Below are 19,315 nucleotides of genomic sequence, written 5' to 3'. Positions count from 1 at the left end.
CTTGGCCCCATGGGGCCCAGTCTGGTGGATGTGTCAGGCCTGCTCTTCCTGCCCACCCAAGTGGCCATCTGTCTTGGGCTCACTCCTGCTGTGGGACCCTTGGTCCCAAGTGGGGTTCTTCTAGTCTCTGGCTTGCTTCCCATCCTGTGAGTCTGTCCAGGCCTGCCTGGCACTTGTGGTAGCTGTCTCAGGCTAGCTCCCTGGTGCCAAACTGGTGGTAGTCTCAGGCTCAATTTTTTTTTTTTTTAAAGGAATGTTAGGCTACTAACTATTCAAATGTCCATAGGTCAGAACACGGAGTGTAGACATAGCCTTTCTCCTCTCTGCCACCTGCTGACACACATGTGACACAGCAACCATATCTGCAGTGCCTGTAGGGGCAGCAGTAATTTTTCTAGAATATTCCTCATTGTTAGTCAAATGGGTGGAGTGATTTTTTTTTAAAAAGTAAGAATAGAATATAGTTTTAAGTTGTATTTCACCAAATAAGAATTTTTTTAGAAGTTATCTTGCCTTGCCATGTGCATGTGTGTGTGCGCGCATGCATGCGTGCGTGCGTGTATGTGTGTGTGTGTACATGTGGATGCCATGGTATACACGGAGGTCAGAGGACAACCTCGGGGTGTTCTCTCCTTCCACTGTGGGTTGTAAGGATGGAACTCAGGTCACCAGGCTTGTTTGTGTAGCTGGTGTTTTTACACAGAGAACTATCTCATTGACTTTTAGGTTTATTTTTTTTTTTATTTCTTCCTTTTATCGAAGCAGTTAACTTATGAAATTTGCAAATACTAAATTTTTGGGGTTTTAATAGAATTCTCACATCATCTATAGTTTATTAATTTAAAAAAAGTGTATTCTCATTTACCTACAGGTTATTCAGCACACCAAACCATTAAAATTTTTTATTCTTTTAATAAGTTTATATGGAATGATTGCTACGGCTACTTATCTATTGATTCTGATTTTTTTACTTATTTTTTTATTTTATGTGTATGAGAGTCTTTGCCTGTATGTTTGTCTATGCAGCACATTCATGCCTAGGGCCCACAGAGTCCAGAAGAGAGCACTGGATCCCTAGGAACAGTGAAGTGTGGATGGTTGTGAGGTACCATGCGACAGCTAGGAACGGAACCTGGGTCTTCTGCAAGAGCAAGGAGCGCTCCTAACAGCTGAGCCAGTCCGTTTCTCCCTTCTCACCAACTGAATCTACTTCCAACATCACCTCCTTGACCTCCTTGGTGGAAGGTTTCTTTTGAGTTGGTTTTGAAGATTTATGGAGATCCTCTACTGTTAGGCATCCCTGAGACTTCAGTGTGTGTGTGTGTGTGTGTGTGTGTGTGTGTGTGTGTGTGTGCATGTACACGCGCACATATGCAAACAGGCACACGTGCACATGTGTGTGCATACATGCGAAGATCAGAGGATAATCTTTGGTGTTCTTCAGTCCCTGTCTACCTTTTGTCTGAGACAGTCTCTGGCTTGGAAGTCGCTGGTTAGCCTAAGCTGGCTGGCCACCGAGACCTGGGGATCTGCCTCCCAGCACTACGAATGAGAGGAGACGTCACCATGCCCAGCCAGCCTTTTGACATGGGTTCAGGAAAATGAGCTGAGGCCCTTGGACCTGCATAGGGAGCATGAACTGAGCTCTCTCCCAAGCCCCATTTGGGGACTTCACATTCTTCTGAGGTAACTGTAAGGCTCAAACTGTTTCCGGAATCCTAAGATAGCATGTGAACTTTTCGTTCTCATGAATATATTGGGGGGCTCTCCAGCTGCAGCAAGGCATGTGACACTCTAACAGATCGCACGAGACGGCAGCTAGCCGTGAGAATCCAGCTGTCTTTTCTTAAATAAGAGATTTGGAAAATAATTTTAAGTCATGCTGTTGTCAGCGTTCCACTGCTGGGAAAAAAAAATTATGTATCTGACAGGATCATTATAAAGAAAGATTTATGGGACAAAAGGTCCATAGTTCAAAGGCTTCTATCTCCGGGGACTTGGCCTCACTAGCTGGGTCTGTCACAGCACAGTGCCGCAGTGGGGAGAGTGGAATAGGATCTGTTCACCTTGTGTACAGAATGCAGAGACTGAGGAAGCTGATGGAGTCTAGAATCCCGATTCTCTCTCCCAGAGACATGCCCCCAGTGCCCTAGCTCTTCCAGAGACACCGCTCCCAGTGACCTAACTTTCTTCTATCAAGCTATACTTCCTAAAAGTTCCGCCAGCCTCCAACAGTGCCTCTGCTGGGGAGGAGGTCTTCCACTGATGGGATGGCTGTAGCCATAACCAGTGAGGTTGAGAGACAGAGGCTGAAGACGAGCCTGGGCAGCAGCCAGAGGACTGCAGGCATCCAGTTCCTTTCCAAACTAGTCTACCTCCCCAAGCTTTTACAACAGCTTGCAAGGTCTCTGAACTGCCTCTTAGCCATTCACACGGGGTACTGATGAAAAGCATGACTAGCAGCAGGCTTCCTTCTGGACACGTTGAGCTTGTCAAGGGTACCTGATGTGGAGCTCTGTGCTCTGCTTTCCTCTCATGAATCCTGTTTTAAATAATTTCTTCTCCTGCTTTACTAAAAGCAGCTAAGAGAAGACAGGCAGCAATCCAGAACACTTTGGGGCTTGGAGATTTCTTTGACAGAAGAAATCTGCAGAATTTACTAGTCCATAATCCTCACATTCTGACTTCTAGAAATGTCTAGAACAGGCATTCCATGCTAGAGTGCTCTGAGATGTTAAAATTAATAATTACGCTTGGAATAAAAACCCCATGCTTAACGACATTCAGCTCTCAAGAGAAATCAGGACCACTTTATAAATTTCAGCCCACAAACCAGTGTCACTTATGAATTTAGTTTACTTGCTAAAGTCACACACTGTGAAAAGATACAAGTATTTTCTGTTTCTGGTGGGGCCCACTTACCACCATGACCACTAAGAATGAGTTAAGGCCACACTATCAATCATGGCGACACAACTCCAGAACTATTGCAGGTCTCCAATAACCCAGCTCCAGGCTACCTATGCACTTGGACTTGCCACGCGACATTCTGTGGTGGCAGCTTCTTAATAACTGATGAATCATTTTACTGTTGTCCAGGCTGGGAAGTCAGGCTAAGGGGCTGGCTTCTGCTACCAAAATGGACATTTCAGCCTGGGGGTGGAGCTTGTGGGGGAGAACATGGTGTCCTCACATGCCAGAGAGGAAAGTAGGTTAGACTACTTTGGTGATGGCAGGATCTGCTCATAAGGACAGAGCCTCATGATGCAAGCAGCTTCCCAGAGGCTCTCCCTCAGCACAGTTGCTGTGAAGCTTTAATCTCCATCCCATGAATTTGGTGCTCGTTTGGACTATGGTACCTTGGCTCTTGGGTAAAGGGATTCATGACTAAGTGGTTTCCATGTGGCACACGGCCCAGCACAGAACAGGCACATGTCTTGCTCAAAAAAAAAACCAAGTCCCTTACTTGTAAAAGAAACCAGTGTGAAAGTGTAGGACGCTCTTTAGAATGACGGTCATCTAAGCTGGACCTTACCAAAACCCAGGGGCTATCTCCCTGCTAGTCACAGGAACATTTAATATTAGGTTGAACCACATCGAATGTCCAATTTGACCATTTCTTCCCTACAGAAATGGTCCCTCTACATGAATCTGCAATCAAAAGCCTGGGTGTTTTTAAATGTTTTCTTTTGGGGTTTGGAGAGATGGCTCAGAGGTTAAGAGCGCTGGCTGCTCTTCCAGAGGACCCCAGTTTATTTCCCAGCACCCACATTGGCTCACAACAGTCTGTAACTCCTATTCCGGTATCTGACACCTTCATACAGACATACATGCAGGCAAGACACCAATGTACTTAAAATGACTTAAAAAAAATGTTTAAATTTTTTTTCCTCTGATGTATGTGTGATGTATGTGACTGGGTTCTGGGTGCAGCAGGTGCAAGCCTGAGGCTGCTGTTGGTAGTCTTCCTCGATCACTGCTCACCTTGAGGAAGGGTCTCTCAAGTGAACCAAAAGCTAGCAGATACAGCTAGTTTGCCTAGCTAGCTTGGTTGGGTGAGTCCTATCTCTACCTTCTGAGCACTGGAAGCTCAGAGGCCTGAGTGCCAACCCTGAGTTTATGTAGTCTAGGGAGCTTCAACTTTGGTCCTTATTCTTACTTACATGGCAAGTGCTTTAGCCATTGGGTATTTCCCAAATGCCCGTTTTTAAAAAGGAATTAAATGAAAAAAAATTGCAATAAATCAAAGGGTAAAGGACTACAGAGTTGGCCCAGCAGTTAAAATAGATTACAGCTCACATAGAGGACCCGAGTCTGGACTTCAGCACCCATACAATGGTTGAGAGACTTCTGTAACTACAGTTCAAGATCTGATGTCTTTTCTTGCCTCTATAGGTACTGAACTTATATGTGTAAGCACATGTGCATGCGCGCATACACACACACACACACACACACAAAGAGAGAGAGAGAGAGAGAGAGAGAGAGAGAGAGAGAGAGAGAGAGAGAGAGAGAGAGAATCTTATTTAAAATATGGTAGGGACATTTGCCTAGTATGTGCATAGGCCTGGGTTTGATTCCCAACACTGCACACACCAGGTAAAATCTGAGTACTTGGGAGGCATGGATGAGAATTTCTGGAAATAAGTTGTGTCTGCAAGACCCGACTGACTGTATTGCAGTACTGTAGAGAGATCACCATGTTGCATGTCCAGGGGCTAACTGTCTTATCTTGGGCTCAGTTCTGGCCCTCTGGAACAGCTGGACCTTGTTCCACCTGTGTTGGAACCAAATCTTGTGACAATAGATAAAAGCCTTTTTAAATGTATTAACTTAGCAGACTACTAGCTTGCAACAACCCAGAAGCAAAGAATGCCATCACCTAGAATCTTGGGCTTATAGAAAAGTTCCCCCATCTTGCTGTGCCTGCCTTTCTGATGTACCCACCAGTATAGATTAAATGTATGATTTTTGTTGTTGTTGTTCTTTAAAACGTCATTAAACTGCTTCTGCATTAGACCACAGAATTTGGAGTAACCTGTCTGTGTTCCTGGGCCATGTTCACTCTCATGTGCTCCAGAATCAACCGCGCCTTTTATTCCTTTGAGGTGGATGGCTGATGTGAAGTGAAGGCAGGATGATTGATTGGAAGGCCATCCTCAACAATGTAGAGAGTTCAAAGCCATCCCTGAATACTGGAGGCTCTCTCCCACCCATTTCACATATCTATCCATCCATCAGAGACAAACTGCAGGCTAATGGTTAGGTTATGTAAGAATGAGTTAAGTAAGTATGAGTCACTGTGGATACATAAAACTTAATTACAAGAGGTGTCGGGATATTTCAATCTTCTTGATCCCTCACGCTTCTTGCCCACTTGAAGTCAGGCCACAGGGGGAGGTAAGGCACACCTGCCTTCTAGACTCATATCTGTTCTGTAATAACAGAGCATATTCACATAAAACTGGAAAGCTGACTGAATATATGATCCAGTAAATAAGCACAGAGAACAAGTTATGCACATAAACAAATTCTGCAGCAGGAGCAGCAATTCTTCCCAGAGGGCAGTTAGCGAGTCTCAGAAGCAGCAGAAACCGACAGTAGCGAGAATCACCTGCTTCGCTTGGTGAGAGTGGTATGCTTGATGGAGACTGGCACACGGTGCTGGCTCTGCCTTTTTCCTGTGTGTGCTGTTTCCACACTTGTGGAAAATAGGCACTCTTTAATGAATCTAGGATCTCAGTGCCCACGGGGCTCTGGTGTCATGAGGGTGCTCTAGACTGGATGGTACACCAGTTAAGAGCTTGTAGTCTGCAGTGTGGGCAGGAAGCGGACAGTGGGAGTCTGCCTTACTTGCTGTCTTCATCACTTGGTGTCCATAACGCTGTTCAGGATGCTAAGGGGAAATGAGGTACTTCCTGCCCTCAGTGAGAAGAGCACACTCAGTACGGGATGCTCTCAATTGCTTTTTCTTAAGCCAAATTTGCAACCTTAAAATTTCTTCAATATGTGACATTTTCATCCTTTCGGCTAGAAAAAAAAAGTCTTTATTCATTTAGATAGAGGAAAGCTAGAATCTTGTCTGCCTGGATTTTGCTTTAAAAACTGTTCCTCTTAGAACCTGCTATCTCTCCATCATGGCCCACCACACCTGAAGGTGAGCATGGCTAGCCAACTCAACTGCTAATTCAGTTGAGAGCAACACCTTGCCTGTATCCCAGGAGAATGCACTATAGTGAAGAACTACAAGACAGGGCAGTGGTTGGTTCTTTTCACCTTTATTCAGATAAGCACAATACCTGCACAGAACCTGACCGTGTCTTCTCAGACCGCTGTATTTGGATTTTCTGACATGCAATGGAGTCAGTGCATGACTGTTGCAGAACTTAAAACAAGTGTTGCAAACGCACAGGCGCAGCTGGCTGTCAGGAGGGAGGGTGGTGAGGGTCCGCAGTGTCACTTGCCATTCAAGGTTGACAAGAGGTGAAGACAAGCATTCTCTTTGAACAGCAGCTCTTAGAATGTACACAGAATGCAAGGACTTCCTGTTGTTAGGCTAGGCACTTAAAAAGATACTTCAGGACTGGGCAAGCTGGTTCATTAACTGCCACCTGATTTCCTTTCCCAAGAAGAAAATCCAAGGTGAAGGAAACTGCACCTGGCCTTTGTCATCGGGTTGGCAAGGCTAATGACCGGAACAGGCTTGGATACACTAGACTGTAATTCAGAAAGGATGGGTTAGACAAATTTCATTTATTCTAATTCAGTCTTGCATGTTTCCTAAAATTCTGAGAATCAAAGAGTTACTTCTTTAGTTTGAATAGTCAAGAAAACTATTATGGCACGGGCTCTGCTATGCCTATGTATTAATTTAGTTTAAATAAGACCTCAATTGCTGATTACTAGTTTAATCTAAAGGAACAGGTTTGACCAGTCACCTGTCCTTATTTAAAGCCAGTTAGGGTGAGTGCAACCTGGGGTCAAATTCAACTTAAAAATTATAACCCTTACAGCAAAACAGCCACCGGCAGGCGTCAGAGGCCAAGGCAGGCCAAGGCAGGCCAAGGCAGGCCAAGGCAGGCCAAGGCAGGCCAAGGCAAGTGGGCTTATAAAGGGCAGCTCGGGGCTAGGCACAGGCCAGGTGGCAACAGCAGCATTCCTGACAGAAGTGGCCAGCCTGACTTGCTCCAGCTCTGAGCGGCCTGTGCAGGATGACCATACTGCCCCCAGAGAGCAGGGCTGGCTAGCAGCCTGCCCCCAGCACTGCTCTCCTTTCTGCATAGTCCCTGGCAGAACAAAGACCAGTTCTGGTCCTTAGCAGCTGCTCATACTGGCCACTTCTGCTCTGTTTCTCTGTACAGCAGTGAACTGGCTTGGCAGCAGGTTGGGGAAGCAGAATAGGTTTCTGGGTTGAGAGCTGCTCCCTCCCCTGACAGCCAAAGGAGAGACTGTGTGGAAGCCTGACAATAAGTAAGCCTCCTTTCTATAGGTACAAAATCCCAACCACTCCAGTCAGTCTATTAAAGTAAACTGAACCACCGAATCACTGAAAATAATATTCTTTGAAAGATTTTGCCACATCTGTAAAAAAGAAAAGAAAAACAAAAAGCTTCAAAGTTTTTAAAAGTCATTTAAATGTATTAATAGCCTTCTTAGTAACAAATATAAAACAGTTTAAGACACTTGGTGACTATCTTAGGTCATATCTCTGAGGGAGAGGAGACATGCCTTGGGATGAATACACAGTGAGGTTTTACTACTAAAATGATCTATTTGATAAAAATGCCACAAAGAGTTTTGTCAAAAAAAAAAAAAAAGTAACTGTTTTGAAAGGGTTATATTTTTTCTTCAAAATGTCAAAAAGAGTAAGAACACAGATATACTTAAAACGTCAACACAATGATATCAATTCAGTAAATAAATAAAGTGGCACCAACTTCATGGCAACTTTTCAAGACACAGCTCAAAGATATTTTAAAATAAATAACAAAAAAAAAAAAACAAAAAACAAAACAAAACCAAACAGTCACTCTCGGCACAGGAGACAGAACTGACAAGGGACGGAGGGGAAGCACAGCCAGCAATGGTCCACGCGGAGCAGAAGAGCCACCCTTAGGAGGGAGGGGTGCTTAAGTTGGAGGCTTGTCCAGAGAAGAAAGCCTCAGGAGAGGCCAGGCCTCGGGCTGTCTTTTGCCAGTTTTCTCTTTTCTTCCAACGTGTGCTTAAATATTTTTTTCAAGGTATCGTAAACTATTGGTCCATTTTCAGAATCAAAATTAACCTGGGGACAAAGAAAATAAAATTAAGACATTGTAGTAAAAAAAAAAATCTAATGAGTTTGTTTGCAAAGAAAAGGATTGGGAAAAAACAACAATAAAGAGTTATATAAAATACATATAGTTAAACACATATGCTAAGTTTCATGCATTTTAGCTGAAAGACTATGTTACAGCTGTCAACCACATCCATACTAAACCTTTGACTGAAAACTCATTGATGTCATGCCTGGAGTTTACTACAGTCCAGGCAGGAGCCACCAGGGACGTGAGCAGCAGGGACGTGAGCAGCAGGGACGTGAGCAGGGATGTGAGCAGTGCCGTGAGGCTGAGACCAACCACTGGTGCTGCAAGGGAAGTTTCCTTCTAAAGGGGGCACACCATGTCAAGAAGTCCTAAAGCTGCACTGGACTATGAGACCCGAACAGTGTGGCTTTCCACCTGTCACTATGTAGCTCTGTCCTTTATCTAATGTTTGTGGCATTGGTCCTCAATCTTCCTAATGCTGCAACCCTTTAATACAGTCCCTCATGTTGTGATGACCCTAGCCATACAATTATTTCATTGCTACTTCATAACTGTAATTTTGCCACTGCTGGGAAGGCACGGTTTGCACACCTGGGGCCTTTGCCACACCTCTCGCTCTCTACTGAGGAATGATGGTAACAGGACAGAGAACCCTACACTGTCCCAGAGGAAGGTTATGTCCTACTGAGAGGGAATCAGGGTCCTGGCACAGTTTCTCCCCTCCACAAACTGCTCCTTCTTAGACAAATTATAAAAAGGAAAAGGCTGTTCACTTCTTCAGCAGCACAAGGACGCAGGATGCTGTTCTACATGTTTGCCAGTGTCTTGCTGATGGTGTCCACAAGGCTCATGTGTCAGAAATAAACAACTGCATTTCTCCTAGAAGCATGTATTTCATATTTTTGTGGGTACCAACTTGATAATTTTGGACATTTAACTCTGCTTAGATGATTCTTGCTCACACCTAAGGTGGAACTGGCTGAATATGCAAATGCCTCTGACTCCTATGAAGAACAGGACTTGCTGAATACCCAGCCATTTCTCTCTTTGCTCCCACATTATCCTTCAACAACCTGACAGGTCAGCTTTGTCCTGATAGCACTTGTTAGGAAACTCCCAAAGCACATTTGCATTACAGGGAAGGGAAGCTGACCTTTGGATCCCTGACTGAGAGGGGGTGTGACTGGTGTGGAGGACACAGGGACTCACCTTGGTGAAAGCTTTAATGGCGTGTGAAAGGCAAGCTTCCTCCAGTTCCACTGGAAGCGTCTGCAGGCTGACTATGCAGTGCAGCACACAGAGGATGGTCTGGTACTGCCCCTGCGGACACAGTCATCATTACAGATGGCTCCATGAGACCAAGTGCATGAGCTTCAGCAGTAGGATCAGGTCTGATCTCACCTAGACACCGGCCATAAACCTTGGGCAAGCCGCTCTACTGTGCCTTGTCGGTAAAAGGGGTCCTTCTGGAATTACTTCCCCAAGGGGTTGTTCACAGCTGCCCAACAAGGTTAATCTCCTTTCTTACCAACTATCTCCTGTTTTATTTCTGACATTTAACCACTGAGAAAATATCCTAAGAAAAGGAGTCTACACACAGAAAAAAAGCCTTACCTTATAAGATATACATAGGGCTGGGAAGATGGCTCAGGTAAAGAGCTTTCTGTGCAAGCCTGAAGACTGGAATTCAGATTTCTAGAACCCATGCAAAAAGCCTGATGGGCATGAGGGGCCTGGCTATAAATACCACCAGGGAGGTGGCGAGATGGCTCAGTGGTTAGGAGCATGCGCTATTCTTGCAAAGGACCTGGGTTCAGCTCCCAGAACCCACAGCATGTGGCTCACAGGACCTGTAACTCCAGCTCCAGGGGAATCAGATGCCCTCTCCTGGCCTCTGGGAGCACTGCATGCAAATATACAAACTTGCATACAGACCATACACACAAAATTGGGGGGAAAAATAAAAGAAAATCCACTGAATTAGACATAAATAGAAAATTCATTCTTTTGGTAATGGATTTTTTTTGCACATGTGTGAAGCCTGTATCAAGGCCTTAATTAACTTCATTAGCTGGTCCAATTGCTACTTTACCTTCTCTAGTAAAAACAGGGCTTCGGCAGCATCTGCTTGTCTGTGGACCAACATGTCCACATCCTCTTTGGTGATTACAGGCTCTTTCAGTTGCTCCACCCAAGACCACATCAAACTGCACAAGATGAAAGGGTCTCTCTCACCACATATTCGTTCCCAGGCTCCCTCTCGGGAATTTAGTTCTTTCTACAAAGGAAGAAGGAGAGAGGGATGGATTTGGGGAAAGAGAGGTGTACAGACACTAACAAGAGGGTCCTTAAGCACCTAAGAGTGAAGGCTGGGCTCTGAGGTGCAATCTGGACCTTCCCTGGGGCCTGCCACAGTAGTGCACAGCCCTTACTGATTCAGAGACCATAGAAGTAGTTCAAGACAGTGTCTTCTTTCTTGAATATACATAAATAAATAATTAAACTCATATTTGAATTGTCTCCAGATATTTGGGAGTGTTTACACAGCTTCCCATTTGATTTTAACTTCCCAGACCTCAGGGCAGTGGGCATGTTACCTGCTTTGTAGGATTCTGACAGGCACTTGGAAAAACACATACCACATTTACTGGCTTTAATGCAATATTCTGTGTGTGTATTCACAGTTTGGGTTAAAAGGTTTAGCTGAGATCCCAGACTAACTTATACATGGTCTCTTCTTTTTAATCTGCTATTTTACTTCATTTGCAGTCAGATTTCCGTTTTGTTTACCAGATGCCGGAGAAAGAAGACTTGGTCTTGAACTATTTCTATGGTCTCTGAATCAGTCAGGGCCTCGCAGTACAGTGGCTCTTCTGTCAGTAGTTAGCTAGCCCTGTTTGTGGCAGGGATGAGCCTTGGCTGAAAGACATGCAGGAGTGGCCCGTGACATTCTTAACACAAACATCCTCCTCTTTGCTAGTTCTTAACATAACAGTAATGCATGTGAAATATTTGCTGACTGGATGAGAGGCTTTTGTTTTTTTTCAGTTTATAGTGAGGAATAAAGAAAACATATTTGGAAGGAAGGCTGTCTGAGTTTCATTGGGTAAGCTCTGATCCAGAAGAGCTTTATTGGTTCTCTCCTCTGTGGGACACTGTGAATCAGCATGAGGTCCAAACTTAACTTCCTGCCTCTGAAGATCTCCTAGCTTCCTGACTCTATGTATGGTAGAAGCGCGACAGTAGCAGTTACTTTAATAGCAAGCTCTGGAGAGATGGCTCGGGTGAAAGCTCATGCTTCCAGAGGACCCAAGTTCAGTTCCCAGCACTCATCGGGCGTCTTACAAATGACTGTAATTTCAGCTCCAGGGAAGCCAGACATGCTCTTCTGATCTCTGAGGGCACCTATGTGAAACTGTTCATATCCTGTCTCCCAAATACACATAATTAACAATGAAATAAATAAAGTCTTTCAAATAATCCACAGAGGAGTATGGATGCCTATTCAGGATTTTTCTGAGTCAAAAAGACCATCAGTCCCAAGCTGGGGCAGGTTCTATTTCTCTGACTGAGTTTCTAGGGGGGCATCTTTTCTCTAAACAAGGTACTTATTCCAAGTACAGAGAGTACAGCTAAAGACTGTCTTCTCACAAAAAGTAAAACACAAAAAAGGAGTTAGAATGTAAAAGTCCATGCTCTAAGTAAGAGCCAACAAATGGCTTCCATGTCCTCCTGTCAGATGTAACAGATGCACATGTGTATTTAAATCAAATACAAATACCTGCCACATTTCCACTTTCCTTTTCACTTCCTCCTTTTCAACAAACTCATTTAAGTTTGCCAGGGCTTTGGCTGCCAGTATTCGCCTTGCTTCAGCACTCAGGTCAGGCTGCAGACCAGCATGTGGCACTGCCTCAGACAGGTGTGTGCTGTCCTGGGTTTCCTGTCCATATGGGAACTGCACCTTTGGTCTGGAGCCACAGTTCAGAGGGCTGCAGGGGCTCCTGCCCGTCTCCTGAACAGGGCCTGGAACCCAACCACCAGCAGCCTCACATCGGCAGTGGGTGACTTGCTCTGGATCCTTATGGATACTTGTGAAGTTGGGTGGCACTGGTTCTCCAGGATTGTGTGAACAGGAAACACCTACAGAGAAGGTTCTGCTCCGCTGTACTTCCTTCAGAATATCCTTCCTGCACAAAAGCAGTGATCCCTCATCCTTGAGTCCTTCTAAGCCTTCACACTTTGACTGAGTCCAGAAAGAAAATGTATTTTGAACCAGTGCATCCTTATTAAAACCTAGCTCTGGAGTCGGTGGCATGTAACAATGGCTGGTGGGCTTCTGATGCTGGAGACTATGGTCTAGCAGCTCCTGGGCAGGCACTGTCCAAGGTGTCTCCCCTTGCTCCAGGATGGCTTTGGCCCTCTTTAAGTCTGAGTCACTATAGCTGAGCTGCCTTTTCAGATGTGTCAGGGGCTGAAGGCACTCAATATTCCTCCTCTTCCAGAGGGGGTCAAACTCATGCTCATTAGAAAGAATCGCATCCTGATTCTCTAACTCGGCCACCTCTGCAGTGGGGTTAAAAGGGTCAGGCACATCACTGTTTTGCCTCAGTAGCTCTTGATCTAGTTGCATTGTGACCATCTCAGACACAGTCTTTTCGATTTCAGCAGAGAGTTCAGGTCCTTCTAACATGCTCTTCATCACTACTGGCCTGTTCTCAGCCAAGTCAAGCAGCAGTTTGCAAACTAGGTGGATGATCTTTGGCACATATTTCAGAAGTCGTGCCTCATAACCATGAAGCAGATGACGCTGGCGAATCAGGTACTGGGCTAAGGTAACAGCATGTGCTTTAGGGTCACAGCAAGAGAAAATATTACGAAGTGGAGCCAGAAACTGAGTGAATTCCCGTACACAGAGTAGCTGTCCTCTGGTTTGTATAGAATTGGGGCGTTTTGCCCGCACAAATATAATTGCTTGGTCAGCAGTCATCCTTGTTGCAAAAACTAAATAACACGCTATTAGCACACCTGAACAGTAAAGAAGATTAGTATGAGAAAGGCCTCACTAACCCATCAGTCTTTGATGATTTAAAACTTGAATACTGTTAAGAAATCATGTAAACACAAGCACATTGGACACACAGTAACAATGACCCCAGGCAGTGTTTTGTTGCAGTTTTTTCATATAGGACCTTATGTAACCTTGGCTGGCCTTAAACTCTGTACATAAGCAAGGATGACCTTGGACTCTTGATCCGCTGGCCTCTACCTTCCAAGTGCTAACATTATAAGTGTACATTGTCAGGTTGGGTTTATGTAGCACTGGGCATCAAATCCAGGGCTTCATGCATGCTAGGGTAGCACCCTACCACCTGAGCTAAATCCCCAACCCCTCAAGCATTTATTACTGCAGAGACCTTAACATGCCTTTGTGACAGTCCACTCATGTGACTGAGTCAGCTTTGCACCCCAGATACACGCTACCACACGACTCGCAGATTGGGGTGAAGTAAGCTATGGAGCTGCTCCAGCTGTCCACTCCTGCCCAACGCTGGCATGGAGGAAGCCAAATCTTGATTCTGTGTTCCAGTGTCAACAGCTCCTGATACTTCCATCCAGTCCACAACTTGCTCTGCACTTAGAACTTCCTGCTCTGTCATCTCTGCTGCCCACTGCCAGGACAGGTTGGGAAGGTTTTGCTTTGGGATTATCTACATTCACAGCATACATCTCTGCCTGACAATTCTTCCAAACTATGTCTAAAATAGTCTGTGTTTTAATCCAAACTATGAGATAACTCTGTTACATAAGCAGATACTATTAAGGAGATGTCAGCTGCAACAGTATGACAACTGTTATTTTCACTAGTTACTCTTGGTAAGAATTCATAATCAATAAATTATAACACAATAGTCAACAGATCTTAGTGTAAAAGGCAAATCAAAAAAACCTATACAATTCATAAATTTGTGGACATCTAGTTACATGTGATAACGAGAACCTCTGAGAACTGCATGTCCTCCAGTCTCCAGTGAACGTAATGCAGCTTTTCATGCAGATACAGCACACCTTTAGACAAGGATAAGGTCTGTGCGGTATAACACGCAGTGTCCAGGAACAAGGCATCTGCTTTAACCTAGGGGTTATCAATCCCTACATGAGCTGGATTCTAGCCTGGGATGCTCCTAGGCAGGAAGGCTATCTCAGGCAGCGGGTACACACCGAGGTGGTCTTGTCTGACTAAATCTCACTGCAGTGACGCTATTAACCCTCTGCCCATTACTTTTTGTTATCAGACCAGCAATGTAATGAAGTTTGCTGAGTGTTTATATAAACCAACGACTTACACAGAACTCGACATGCAAACAGTCTCCCTTCAAGTAGTATGCCAAAGTAGACAGCACATGAAAGATGAAGCCAGAAGCCACAGATGTAATATGGACCCTGCCACTCACTAAATATAGCAGATGACTTCATTTTTCTTACACTACAGCCTATCAAACTCCTATAGTTGCTAACTACTTCAAAGACAGCAAACGCGTAAATACTTAAAACATAGCAGGTGGACAGGCTTGCTATTTCAGTTGTTCTTTCAGTTGAGAAAAGTATTTTGGGGCTGGAGAGATGGCTGGGTCATTAAGAGCACTTGCTGCTCTTGCAGAGGATCCTGGTTTGAGTCCCAGCTGCTACATGGTGCTCACAATGGTCTGTGGCTCTAGTCCCAGGGGATCTGACACCCTCTTTTGACCTTCATGGGCACAAAGCATGCACATGGTCCACAGATGCACATGCAAGCAAACACTCGTAGACATAAAAATCAATCTTTATAAAAAATATTTAAAAAACACTATTTATTAAAATAAGGTGTTCCATTTAAATAAGCTGGTCAGTTAAGCATTTTTAGAAACATGCTTTAACACGATGAGTTTTCAGCTCTAAGTTATTCAGAAACACTCTTATCGATACGTGGTTATTATACATGTTTAAGATACTTCCAATGTCGTTTATTTCTTTAATTTCAAAATTTTGTTATGATCCAAAAAATATTTATCTTTAGAATTAGGAAATCTTATTCCTTTAATTATCCCCACAAAACAATAATATGGCTTCCTAGAATTCACCTGTTCGCCCGAGCCCTGCATGGCAGTGGACAGCTACTTTTCCTTCCTGTAAGGCAAATGTCATGACCTTTACCATGTCTAAGATGGCAGTGAGGGAAGCCACGCCATAATCCTTCCACCCGAAGTTGTAGAAATAAACTAGGCAGTGAAAGGAAGAAGAAAAACAAAATTAATATGCATGAAGAATACTTGCAAGGACAGTCAAAAAAATCAGTTCCAAGACATACATGGAGAAATCACTGAGTGAGCAGGCATTTGTTTGTTTATTTATTTATTTGTTTTTATTTGTATTTTATTTAGGTTTTTGAGACAGGGCCTCACAGTATAACCCTGGTTGGCCTGGAGCTTTATATTCAAACCAGGCTGGTCTTGAACTCACAGGGATCCACCTGTCTCTGCTTTTTGAATGATAGAATTAAAGGCATGAGCCACATTGTCCATGTAACAGGACTTTTGTATTTCTAGGCAGTTTAACTTAACATTTCCTACAAGCACATCCTCTATTACCTGATACATTTTCTGTGAAACTCAGCTGGAAAGAATTAGAACAGAGTAGAAATAAAAATTAAAATGGAGGTAAATAACACACACTCATGGTCAAGATAGAAACTCTCTAAAAGGCTGATGCATGGCTACAGAGTTTATATAGACATGTATAGCGAGGCTGATGCATGGCTACAGAGTTTATATAGACATGTATAACGAGTCTAATGCATGGCTACAGAGTTTATATAGACATGTATAACGAGTCTAATGCATGGCTACAGAGTTTATATAGACATGTATAACGAGTCTAATGCATGGCTACAGAGTTTATATAGACATGTATAGCGAGGCTGATGCATGGCTACAGAGTTTATATAGACATGTATAGCGAGGCTGATTAGGGGGGGGAAAAAGCCAGACAATAAGTCTCTTAAGAGCACGTTCCCAGACCGCAGGCTCGTCCTGCTCACCATGGTCTGAATGACCACACTGAGAGGGCCCCCCAAGATGAGCTCTGGGCTGGCCAGGGGACATGTTCTTAGGAGGCAAAGTTATTCACCTTCCAATCCTCATTGGTCTCTCTAAGTGATAGGAGACAAGTTGGTGACTCTAAGTTTAAGCTGTGTGGCACAACTCTGAAGGACAAAGTGAGGTCGTCATTTTACCTGACAGGGTACAGGCACTAACTGAATGGAGCCAGTTTACTCCAGCGTCTCCTCCCAGCTCCTCTCTCAGAGGAAAAAAGAAAGCCTGTGCTCACAACAGCAACATCAAAAGTAGCACCACTTAAAGTCAAGCTCAAATCCCACAGCTGTGCAGATTCTATTGGCAAGTATTGACCTTTTAGCCTACAGCCTGCAAGTCAAAAGTATTGTCCTCTCAGAGTGGGGTAACTCAGGGTGGGGAGAAACTTACTCCCAGCCTCCATGAAGGCCTCAGGAAGGTACGTGAAGCCACTCTCTTGTTCCAGAGCGTTCCCACAGCTGGCGTGCTCCCCAGGACGCTGCAGGTTGATTATTGTTTTTATGCCTTGACTTCAAAGAAAAAAGAACAATTGGTTGTAAGGACCTGGAGTCGTGAAAAATCAGATTTTAGCATTAGTAAAATATTATTAATTGCTCTCAAACCTTTATTTGAAATTAGCTCTTCACTGCCTGTTTTTGAAGTGAAGCCCTTTTCACTTGATCCCATAATCAACTAAAGAAAAGCACGTTGACTTGGTTCACCACGGCTGTGGCCGATGTAGTACTTACCTGAGGAACTGCTGGATGATGTGATACTTCTCCAGCAGCTCAGAGGACGGACGAGCCATGGCCAGGATATTGTCAGTGACCCTGAAGATGGGCACAGGACAACTGAGAGGCACAGAACTCAGGAGAGTCTACATTACAGGACTGGTAACTTTTTTCTTCAATGATTTAAACTTCTATATTCTTACATCAATCTGGCTTCAATTCTACATCACAATTAGAACTGTGAGAAACCTTGCAGCTCCTTAAATCCCTGGGGAAAAACTCTAGGACCTCAGTTATTTATGGATTCTGACAAAATGTCTTTAAGGGTTCTCAACAGATTCTAGTGGACATAAAAGGGAATTTCACCTTGTGCCTAAGTGCCAGTCTACTAAATGGAGGACAACTGGGAGGCTGGCACTGGACAGCAGTTTCCTGAGATGGCAGAGGGTTAGCAATGCCAGACATCATAGGGCTGTGTGAGACGTCAACAGGCCGTGCATGTACAGCTCCTCTTTATCACAAATCCTGGACAATGGCTATATAAATAAATACCGACATGCGGTAATTTAGCAAAGGGGGGGGGCGTCCAGAATCAATTGTGCCTGACTTTAAATGCTGTTTTGTTTTTTGCTATCTGTGAAGCAAATTAATTGATCTCTCTGGACTACCAATAAAATGGCATCAACATCTCACAAGGTTTTATGAAAATGAGTGGTAGTTGAAAGCATCTAGTGCAGAGCTTCGTCCTACAATCCAATCGATGTTTATGAATCAATCAATGAACAGACAGAAGGAGTCAGAGAACAGTTAGTTGGCCATAAGAAGCCTGTCACTCTTGCTAAACCTCCAGCTTTACTCTGTTTTCTTCAACTTTGTCATCAGGAAGCTGGTAAGAGATGTGTGACATAGTCTATTGCAAGTTGTGGCTCACATGCGTCTCAGAGGACTAACAGAGGCAGGGGACTGACAGGTCAGTTGCTCTCAGTGTAAAACTTGATTCCCAAAGACCTGAGATGCCAAAAGGCACTGGTGAGAGCAGTGGAGATGGGAAAGGCTTGCATGGATGAGCTGACAACTAAGCAGTGTTCGTGGGAGCTATGCTCCAGCACACATTTGCTTGTCTGGCTCTGACTTGGGAGAACCTGTCTCCTCATAGCGTTAGGGTCAGGCTTGACTATGACATGCACAGAACAGTAACAACAGTGGACCACAGTACAGAGCCACGCTGTAGTGAAACACAGTAAAGGAGCCTTGTACTCACAGAGATCTAAATGCCTCTGCTCCCTGAGTCCTGGGATTAAAGCATCGTCATGCTCAGCTCAAACACAATTTGACTATCAGTATTTTCCAAATCACAAATACACACCCGACTAGCTCATTGTTACTGCGTATGTATGACTTAAGGATAGAATGGATTGCACTTATGCACAAGAAACAATGGCAGCATCTTATGGGTTTCCTGATGAACTAGCAGCCTGTGCCCTCCAGTCAAGGAAGACTGGGGTACATTCCATAATGGCACACACATGATGTGAACACAGACCTTATCTGAGGCACATCTGAGGATTACACATGAGCCATGTCATTTTTTTCACACTCACACCTGACCATTTTCACTAACAATTTTTCTAACAATTTTTGAAATTTAATCACTATCTAATTACCCATTAACTTAAGACACTTCATACATATTTCACTTAATGTAAAAGCTTTGGGCTTAATTATTTCCATTTTGTAAGTGAGAAACTAAGGTTGAGTAAGCCAGTATCCCACAGCTGGCCTACTGGTAAACCCGGGGATGTGTGCAAGACGCCCTGAATTCCAGGCCCACGTCTCCTCCACAGAGCCTGCTGCTGGTTCCTAAGCATTCTTGCTTCCTTCCACCCTACAGAGCTGTGCCAGACCCACAGCTACACTTACCAGGATGAGTAAACTCCCTTAATGGCTTGCTCCTGCTCACTCCAGCGGGCTGGGTTCTCATACTTACACGCTCTCCCACCACAGGCCATGGAGCATGCCATGTGCCCAGGGATGACATGCCGCAAACGTTCTCCCACCTTTGTGTATTTTGGAGTTGGGCGTCCTGAATTTTCTAGAATATACAAGGAAGGTCAGGGTCAAGACTCTATCCCTCCAATAGTATGGTGACATGGGAAACAGTTTCATTTCA

The 19,315-nt window shown here is 44.3% G+C and overlaps 1 protein-coding gene and 1 non-coding gene across 6 annotated transcripts in view; both read right to left on the bottom strand.

The window, feature by feature from the left end:
* Window positions 1–252: 252 nt before the first annotated feature.
* Window positions 253–384, bottom strand: LOC117714437 (small nucleolar RNA SNORA17). Its single transcript, XR_004607522.1, has one exon. It is a non-coding gene; the product is annotated as a small nucleolar RNA SNORA17 (small nucleolar RNA).
* Window positions 385–6,262: 5,878 nt separating this feature from the next.
* Window positions 6,263–19,315, bottom strand: part of Ptpdc1 (protein tyrosine phosphatase domain containing 1) — a 46,579-nt gene continuing 33,526 nt past the window's right edge. For 3 of the 5 annotated variants that reach the window (XM_034510706.2, XM_076939070.1, XM_034510705.2), the window contains 8 exons: window positions 19,066–19,237; window positions 17,164–17,244; window positions 16,826–16,944; window positions 15,425–15,562; window positions 12,085–13,331; window positions 10,396–10,581; window positions 9,513–9,623; window positions 6,263–8,281 (listed from right to left, as the gene is read on the bottom strand). In XM_034510706.2, the coding sequence (XP_034366597.1) occupies window positions 8,162–8,281; window positions 9,513–9,623; window positions 10,396–10,581; window positions 12,085–13,331; window positions 15,425–15,562; window positions 16,826–16,944; window positions 17,164–17,244; window positions 19,066–19,237 (2,174 nt within the window). In that variant the 3' untranslated portion in view covers window positions 6,263–8,161. The remainder of the gene's footprint in view (window positions 8,282–9,512; window positions 9,624–10,395; window positions 10,582–12,084; window positions 13,332–15,424; window positions 15,563–16,825; window positions 16,945–17,163; window positions 17,245–19,065; window positions 19,238–19,315) is intronic. The other 2 variants (XM_076939071.1, XM_076939069.1) reach the window with 1 other exon arrangement.

This window comes from Arvicanthis niloticus, chromosome 8 (assembly GCF_011762505.2).
Source record: "Arvicanthis niloticus isolate mArvNil1 chromosome 8, mArvNil1.pat.X, whole genome shotgun sequence".
Classification (NCBI taxonomy): domain Eukaryota; kingdom Metazoa; phylum Chordata; class Mammalia; order Rodentia; family Muridae; genus Arvicanthis; species Arvicanthis niloticus.
The sequence above is the reverse complement of the archived record's forward strand: the minus strand, read 5'-3'. Positions and strand labels throughout refer to the sequence as shown.